General features: G+C 35.3%; 1 protein-coding gene across 1 annotated transcript in view; it reads left to right on the top strand.

The window, feature by feature from the left end:
* Nucleotides 1-8,608, top strand: part of Sema3e (semaphorin 3E) — a 283,121-nt gene extending 274,513 nt beyond the window's left edge. The window contains exon 17 of the mRNA XM_008840910.3: nt 6,531-8,608. Coding sequence (XP_008839132.1) covers nt 6,531-6,983 — 453 coding nt within the window. The 3' untranslated portion in view covers nt 6,984-8,608. The remainder of the gene's footprint in view (nt 1-6,530) is intronic.
* Nucleotides 8,609-9,193: the final 585 nt, after the last annotated feature.

The following is a 9,193-nucleotide window of genomic DNA, read 5'->3' on the forward strand; positions in this document are numbered from 1 at the left end:
TTTAATTCATCATCATCAGTGTGTGTGTGTGTGTGTGTGTGTGTGTGTCTGTGTGCACATGCATGTATGATATGTATGTATGAGCGTGGGCATATGCGTGAAGGTAAGAGAACAACTTGTAGTAGTCAGTTCTCTTCTTCCATTGTGGGTTGCAGGGATCAAACTCAGGTCATCAGGTTTCCATAGAAAGAGATTTTACCCTCTGCGCCATCATGTAGATCCTGAATGTTTTCAATATATCATTTTTGTCACACAACTTTGAGTTATTATTCATGGTGACTTTTCAGTATCTTCTTATATAAGAAAAAACCTCTCCTTTTCTCATTTATTTTTTTGTAGTGCTATATGTCCACAAATGAGTCAGAAAGCAGTTCCCTCTACCTCTAGTCAGCAACCATCTCTATCATATACCAAATTCATATTAGAACATGATTTAGTAAAAGAAAATGTGCTTATATTGTCAAATATGCTTTCTGTTTGTCAACCACTATGTATGTTGAATACAGGTCAGGTAAACAAACAAAAAGTAGAAATAGTTAATCTTGATTTTTTTTTTGACTAAACTGATTTTATTATTAAATATATTTTGGATTAAACTAACTCAAGACTTGGGTTTGTGTTTCCTGTGCAGCATGGGACCATGTGGCTGATACACATGGAGCCACTGCTTCTTCTGATCAGCTCCCAGATGTGCAGAGTTCTTTTTCAGTTATTTTTTATTTGACATTAAAGAGCAGACAGAATCAATCTTTATAGCAAAGAATATTAAAACCATTTTCAGTAAAAAATGTTGTATTTATATAGATTGCCTATAAGAATATTTGATAGCGAAGATGTATTAGGTGCCCTCTTCTTAACCAGAGAAATCTGGGCTATAGACAGAGAAAACAGAGCTGCATGAAAACAATTCTGTAATCAAAATTTAATGTTAGAACTGTCCAAGTTAACTAAAGTGGAAACATTAAATCATGGAAGGACTTCAAATACAAATTTTGAAGTCAATTTTATCTAGGTATTCATCCTCAAGAATGTACAGAAGATACATTCAACTCTTTATCTAACCTAATCTGATATATCTAAATAATAGATACTAGGTGTCAAAATACCCTTATCATAAACAAACAAACAAACAACAATCAAAAGCCAGGCAGGGAGATGTAGGCCTTCATTCCCAGCACACAGTAAGCAGCTACCTTGGTCTTCAAAAGTTCCAGGTCAGTTGGGGCTACTGAGTGAACCTGTCTCAAAAATACCATAAATAAATAAATATATTTTCCTTATTCTTGTAGATAAAATGTGGATTCACTGTAACCAAGAAGGGAGAACAACATTTTGAGACAAGCACATTTCTAATATGCAAATAATTGATGTAGGATAATTCCCATGGTAATTGTCATGATTCCATGATTTGGGATGTGGACCAGTCTGTACATTACAAGCATGTAGTAAAGTCTTTCTCAAACTTGAATTTTTAATTATGAGTGAAATACTACTACTTTTTATGCCATACTTCAGAAATTAAACAAAAAATATATACCCAATTCCAGTGGCAAAGATCTGGATTTTATTTCATTTTTATTTTAATAAATAGCTCATTCAGTGCTAGAAATTAGGCTGCATAGCTTTCATAATTTCTCATGTATCATTCCCTCTCACAGAACGTACACTGGGAAGACAACAGAATGTGGTGCTCTCTGAAGGTGCTTCTTTGCACATGAATTTTCACATGAAGGTCGTGTCCTGGATCTTTGCTAGAGAACTGTTAAAGCTGTCCTCTTTTATGAGTCACTAACTTCTATTGGAATCATGCATCTGTTTCTTCCTATTTAAGTGACTATTAGGTAGTCCTAGAAAATGTATTTAAATTTTGGATTTCTTCTTACTGGGGTGCCACACTCCCTTGCATGTTTGTGGTCCAGAATGAATTAATACGCTCTCATTTACATTGTATTTTGAGCCCTTTACTTTTTATGTAATTACTCAGAAAAATAAGATCAGCCTTTTCCATTCAGAAACTTACACTATAATTAAAGAGAGGAAAGTTTCATGAAAGAATATTTAGGAACACAATATACATTTTGTGTTCCACAAACACAAAGAATGTTAAATTACAGAAGGACACCAGAAATTCTTATGGGCAGTAAAGAGGGTAATTATAAATAAAATGCAACTTTAAATTCAGGCAAAACAAAAGTTAAGTACACTGGCATACAGTACCAAAAGGTACAGCACGGAAAGGGAAGAGAGAATAAAATCAAAGTAGAGGCTGGAAGAAGGCTAGGGGTATGGTGCTGTATTAGAGCTCTTGTCTAGCATGTTTCAAGGTCCTAGGTTCGATACCCAGGGCGCACGTGAAAAAGTTTACTGGGAAAAGACTTTTCCTGCCATACCTGCTGACCGAGATGTTTTTGAAAAAAAATTTTTTATTATTTCTCTTTTATGTATATGAGTGTATTGCTTGCATGTGTGTAAGTGCACCCTCAAAAGAGGACGCTGAATTTCCCCAGAATTGGAGTTATTGACAGTTGTTAGCTTCCATGTGGCTGCTGGGAATTGAGCCTGGATCTTCTGAAAGAGCAGTCAGTGCTCCTACCCTTTCAGCCGTCTCTCCAGCCCCCTGCTGACCTGAGTTTTGTCCCTGAAATCCACATGTTGCAAGGAGAGAATCCTTCTCTGACCTCCATATATATGCCACGTCAGAGGTGCAAGTGCACACACACACACACACACACACACACAAGCTCATGCACACACTATACATACACACATATATGCAAAATAAATAAATGTAAAAAAAAAATCTAGAAAAAAGAAATTAGGTGGTGGTCCAGGGAAAGATAGCAGGAGTTTTGAAAGGGAAGATTTGGTGACTCCCATCACCTGCCTTAAGAATAAAATGTCTTCTTGGACTGTGACATGTATTAAAAGTGTTATAAAATATTTAAAAGAACAAAAGAATACATGTACACATATGCTTATATTTTAACTAATGTATACTTTTCAAATATTTCGAGTATAATTTTCCAAAATGATCAAAATAAACTTACAAATAAAATTTTTAAAATTTGCCTGCCCTTGAAATTGTTATTTAATGTAAGGCTTTTTTCACTAAAATAATTGTCTCCATAAATTTAATGTGAGGTAATGACTTTAGTGTGTGTGTTTAAAACTTTCTGCCTAGTGCACTGTCTGCCATGTAATGACTTAGTATCCTCTACACTTTATTCAAGTGATCCCAAACCTTTTCTCTGTGTATCACTTTGTAGGGATGCTGTTTGGTTTCCATTTAACTGGAATGTATCATTAATATATTAAATCCATCTTTGCTTTCCTTAGTATCTGGAAAACATTAATTTTTGAAAATGATTCAATTATTATGATAAACAAAAATGCTAATGCTGAGCTACATCTTCCATATTATCTCAAATATATTTGATAAGTTTGTGTTGGTTGTGATAATGAGCACTAACATAACAGATTCTTATAGAAAAGTCATTGAACTCCAGAACTGCCATAGTTCCATTAACCCTACTTGAGATACGCTACATTAAGCTGTTTAGTGATCTAGATTTAGAAAGGCAGTGTTTAGTTACCTGAGCAATTCTTACCTGAATGAGAAAGCAGTATAGATTTAATAAATTCACAATTAAGAATCAGATTAAAAACTACCTTGAAAGAAGAATAGATCAATATTCATTTGTTTATAAAAGGGGAAAGGGAAGATGCCATAAAACTTATTGAATAACTGTTGTTGTATATTTGCATGTAACATTGCAGGTGCAAGTGTGGAAAGATTATGAGGTAAAATGGTGGCAAGAAGGAGAAAGGTCAACTCTATAGGGCATGGCAGAGCCTGATTGATGAGGTCGCACTTCAGTCCATAAGGATGTGATCTAGAAAGGCCTTCTAGGAGTATTGAGAGCCCAGGTCCCAAAACAAGCAAGGCATGACAGAAGTTACGGGTTCTAAGACTGCAGAAAAATCATGGGGATGAGGGTACTTTTCTAGGTCACCACTGAAGAAATGTTGGTAAGAATTTGTGCTGATTTGGGTATGCTGGGTATGACATAGTGAGAGAGAAGAATAAATGTTCAACTGCTGAGGCTGGGGAGGCCTGGAAGGATGGTGTAATTCTCAGAACAACTCTCAGATAACAGTGGAGGAGGCATGTTGAGTGGAAAGTCATAAAAGGTTCATGGGAGTTTTAGTGTTTTTTTAATTAATATAAAACACAAAAACAATGGATCATCTGTATGTAACATGCACCATTTTAGGAAAGTTGGCTAAAACAATGAAATAGAAATGTCACATATGGATGGAAATAAAATGTAAAATCAGTGAAAATGGAGGATGATGCCTTAGAAGGAACTAGAAAAACTGAGGAAGAAACTTAAAAGGAATGAAGAAAAGAATCAGTATTATAGCACATGCACACGTGCATACACACACACACACACACACACACACACACACACAGATGCTGAAAGAAACAGGTCCATCTATAGAAAATGCAGCCACGGTTTTTAAAAGAGCAGAGGTTGTGCTTGAGTCGGTATCATCACAGTTTGCTGCTGCAGTCACAGGTTACAACAGGTGTGAATTTACAGAGACGGTTCACAGTTGAAGAGAAGGTTGTATGGAAGTCTAGCATAGAACTGTGGCACAGTGGGCAGCTTGACAAAATGTCCCTTAAGTGTTAATTGGCTCCCTTTTTTTTGGTATCTAAGGTTTTGGGTTTTTCAAAAATATATTCTAGCTATTAATTGCGAGTCTGAATGCTAATTTATGAATTAATTGATTAATTGAGTCAATAGACTGGGACATGTGCAATCAGACAATAGAAGAGTTTGTTCATATGCAGTGAAGATGGCTTTGGCTGGAGTGTCTTCCCTATACCTCACAGGAGTTGTAAAAGAGTCAATAGACTGGGACATGTGCAATCAGACAATAGAAGAGTTTGTTCGTATGCAGTGAAGATGGCTTTGGCTGGAGTGTCTTCCCTATACCTCACAGGAGACCTTGAGTTAATGGCAGCAACACTCTGCCAACCAGACCAAAGTCCTGCTACGTGAAGAGAAGCAGAAAAAAATAGCATATGGAGTCTCCTTTATCTCAACTCTTCATGCTGAACCTTCTAATTTATCCTACATGCCTAAGCCAATTGGAAGCCTCATAACGTAAATTCCCATCTGTACACAGGTGTCATTTCTCATTACAGCAACAATGCCATGTTGTTCTGCTAGCACAAGTTACATAAGTGGTCAGTTTTCACTCCTGGGTAATCGTTCTGCATTGTTGCCATGCCAGTCTGATAAAGGCTGGGAAGACCTGGGTCCAGTAGCCATGCCAGGACCTTCCACTGGTCCAAAAACAAGTGGCCATTGCTACTAAGTGACTGTAGTTTTTGCCTCTACAACTCCTTTTGTGTTGACTTTATAGCATTTATTTAGGTATTATCAAAGGGAATGACTTCCAGGACATTGCGCTTTACCTCTCATAAAATCCCAGATCTCACAAAAATCACGTTTTTCTTAGACAAGAATAATCTGTATAGGACATAAAAGCAGAGTTAACCATATGGGCAAGCACTACACAAAGTATTCAGGCCTCTAATTTTACACAACCTTCAAAGCAATCTTTCAAATTGTTACATTATTTCTACTTTAAGAAAAGTAAGGCAGAAAATAAACATAAATACCTTCCATCACACAATAAACCGTTGTGCCAGTATTTGAAGTCAGTTCTGCCCAATAGCAAATCATATGCTCAGTAAGAACAAGTATCGATGACAGAATGTGAAGTCTTTATGGAAAGCTTTCTTGTGCTCTTCCCACCCTGTATTACAGTTGTTTATTATAGAAATAATATGCATAGTTAAGAGCTAAGTATGTCCATGTCCAAAACATGCAAAGGAGTTACTTGAGCAGTATGTATCATAAAATCTAATGCTTACTAAACTGTGGGGTCCTTTAGAGTAGCGTCTGGCTTTCATTAGCTTGTTTTTAATTACTGTTAATAAAACAGCCTTGTAGAAATGTAATGGATGACCCCTGAATGGATGCACTGGATGTTTTATAAGGAGAGACAATGGAAGAAGCCCAGCCCTTTAAACAGAGATCCTTGTGGAAACATCAGCCACTATGATGAAAAATGTAAAAGTCTCTAAAATGTTATTTGCTGTGCTCTTTGAAACAGAAATCTTAAAAAAATAAATGTGGCAAATCTTTGCACTCTGATGTTGAGTGCTATGCCAAAATGGATTATTTCTCTCAGGTTTAATTGGATTCATATAGGGAGAAAGCCCTCTTATTGGCTCTTTAATGTATTGATAGTAAATGACCTCAAGGTCATCAACAACCATGGTCTCGGATGTAAATCAGGACACACAGGAGTCATTTAGTTATTAGGGTATTTGAATGCTATCATAATTTCATCACGTCATAGTGAAAAGAAAAAAAAATCATGAAAATGAACATCGACTGATGTTGTCTGTACTGTGTTCCAGTGTCACTTTCTGTTTTGTTTTTTAGGTGAAGACAGATGACAGAGTGGTTAAGATGGACCTGGGTTTACTCTTCCTCAGGGTACACAAATCAGATGCTGGGACCTATTTTTGCCAGACAGTAGAGCACAGCTTTGTCCACACAGTGCGTAAAATCACCTTGGAAGTAGTGGAAGAGGATAAAGTCGAGGAAATGTTTAATAAAGACCATGAAGAGGACAGACCTCACAGGATGCCTTGTCCTGTCCAAAGCAGTTTCCCCCAGGGGGTGAGACCTTGGTACAAGGAATTCTTGCAGCTGATTGGCTACAGCAACTTCCAGAGAGTGGAAGAATACTGTGAAAAGGTATGGTGTACAGATAAGAAGAGGAAAAAGCTTAAAATGTCCCCATCTAAATGGAAGTATGCCAACCCACAAGAAAAGAAGGTCCGGTCTAAACCTGAGCATTACCGCCTGCCCAGGCATGCACTGCACTCCTGAGGGGGGAGCCATTTCCTGGCTGCTGAAGAATTTGAGACCTTTCTGGGGGAAAAAGAAGAAAGCATCCACTTCTTTGCATTACATTAAAAGAGACTTCTGTAGTACAGAAAAATAATAAAGGTGTTATAAGTTATCTACATACCCATCTGACTGTGTAAAGTTCTCGCAATACTAATTTTTAAACAAGTGCAAGTGTATTCCTTAAAAGGCTTCACAATATATATCAAAAGTGACAATAGCTGTAGTTTTTATTTTGAGCTGCTTTTCAATGGAACTTATTTTATTATTGGAAGATTTAATATAATTAGATTATTGAAGGAACAGTTAACAGGATTTTCATAATCATAGAAAATATAAAAATGTCTGCTTTATTCTTTCTGAATATTTCCTTACAACCATAAGGTGAAATGCACACACTATCAGATATTTTAGGATTATTTTGTGATCTTTCTGTATGTTGGGGGCTCAAAAATGCTAATTTTTTTTAAAGTCACGAGTTTTAAATAGCAGTTGTGTTGTGGTTCATGCAAACTAATCATAAAAGATATCTGTGACGGGTCACTCTGTGGCTTGTATATTCACTAGGCTATATTCAAAATCCATCTGATTTGTAAAGAAAACATATACTTCAAATTTGACTGCAGTGTGGAAGGAAAGAAGACAACCGCTCAGAAAGCTATCAAAGAAATTTCAAGACATGAATGCAGAATTCAAACAAAAGGGAGGCCTGTGCTGCCCTCTTGTGGTAGTCAAAGGCATCTTCTCATATATTTCTTTTTCTACAATTAAAAAGAGATTCTCATATTTAGTCCATTTTTAGAAGACTGGCTAAATTTTAAAAATTATACTTATTTCATAACTTAATATGGAAGTGACATGCTTATTCATAAAAATCAGGAATGAAGATGTTACAGCACTCGAGTTCTTTAAAAACTTTTAACTTCGAGTTTTTGAATCTTCCTTGAAATCCAAGATATTCTGGAATTTTCTATTTATAAAAGAATTATTAAAACATTTTCTTTCAAAAAATAAATCTTCCTATTTTATGTTAACAAAAATCATTTCATGAATTGATTTTACTACTGAGATCTTCAGAGAATTGTCTTTCTTATATAAATATTATCAACTATTTATTCAGAATGTTTGTTTCCTGAAGTCCTTCCTCTTTGTGTTTTAAAGAGTTATCTATTACCTTTCTAAAACTATGATCTTTCCAAGACTTTTCACTTAAATAAACAGTAAAAGTGGACTGTACATAAAACAATTACGAATAATTATTCAGATATTAAATTTAAATATTTAATTCAACTTTTAAAACTATCTCAGTGGGCTATGTGATTAAGAATATAAATTTTTGAGAACTTCTAATGTGTTATATTTCATTCTAAGATTAAAAAGTACATGAAAATTCCAAGGAAGTTTTTAAGTCCATAAGTTTCAAAACATCTGGCTTATACTGATACTAGTATGAAGGGAAATCTTGCATCCTCTGCTCAACCCACTTGTTCCTCCCAGAATCCCATGGGGGCCATTGCTGCTTCCCATCAACAGTAATTGAGATAAGCATGTATTCAGGGTTTTTTAAAATACTGGGTTCATTTAAAAAAAAAAAAAAAAAAAAAAAAGCCAAGTTGGGGAAATAAAAACCTCAAACAACAGCTCAGTTTCCCTAGCAAACTATGGATATAGTCTCAAGTGAACAGGCATATTGATGTGTGAATTTTTAAAAATATTCTTCCATTAACACACAAGAAACAGAAATTTCACCTACATTCCTATTACATAAGAAAAAAGAAGTAAAATAGATATGCATAAGTTTTGGAGTTTTAAACTTGATACACATATAGACAATTAAAGATGAAAACAGTGTTGTTGTAAGCTAAATATTTAGCAACTGAAGGCTAATTCAAACACGTATTTTACAATTTAATAATTAAATGCACATGAAAGCTTACTAAAATAAGATATTGATCAGAAAGTAAAGAAAATGTAAAGGGCTCAGTTCCATTTGAGGGAGAGCACTAAATTATATACATATGTATTTATATGTACATATATATTCATATCATATATCATGCTACATATCTATTTATGGTAGAGGTTTAAGACAACTAGGAACATGGAGAGAGGGAAGGAGGGAGCAGTTTCCATGACTAAAGCTGATGTCTCTCTTTATTCATCTCTGCCTTCCTCCCCTTTTTCCTGGCCAT

The sequence above is a fragment of the Nannospalax galili genome, unplaced genomic scaffold (genome assembly GCF_000622305.1).
Source record: "Nannospalax galili isolate Female #2095 unplaced genomic scaffold, S.galili_v1.0 scaffold639, whole genome shotgun sequence".
Classification (NCBI taxonomy): domain Eukaryota; kingdom Metazoa; phylum Chordata; class Mammalia; order Rodentia; family Spalacidae; genus Nannospalax; species Nannospalax galili.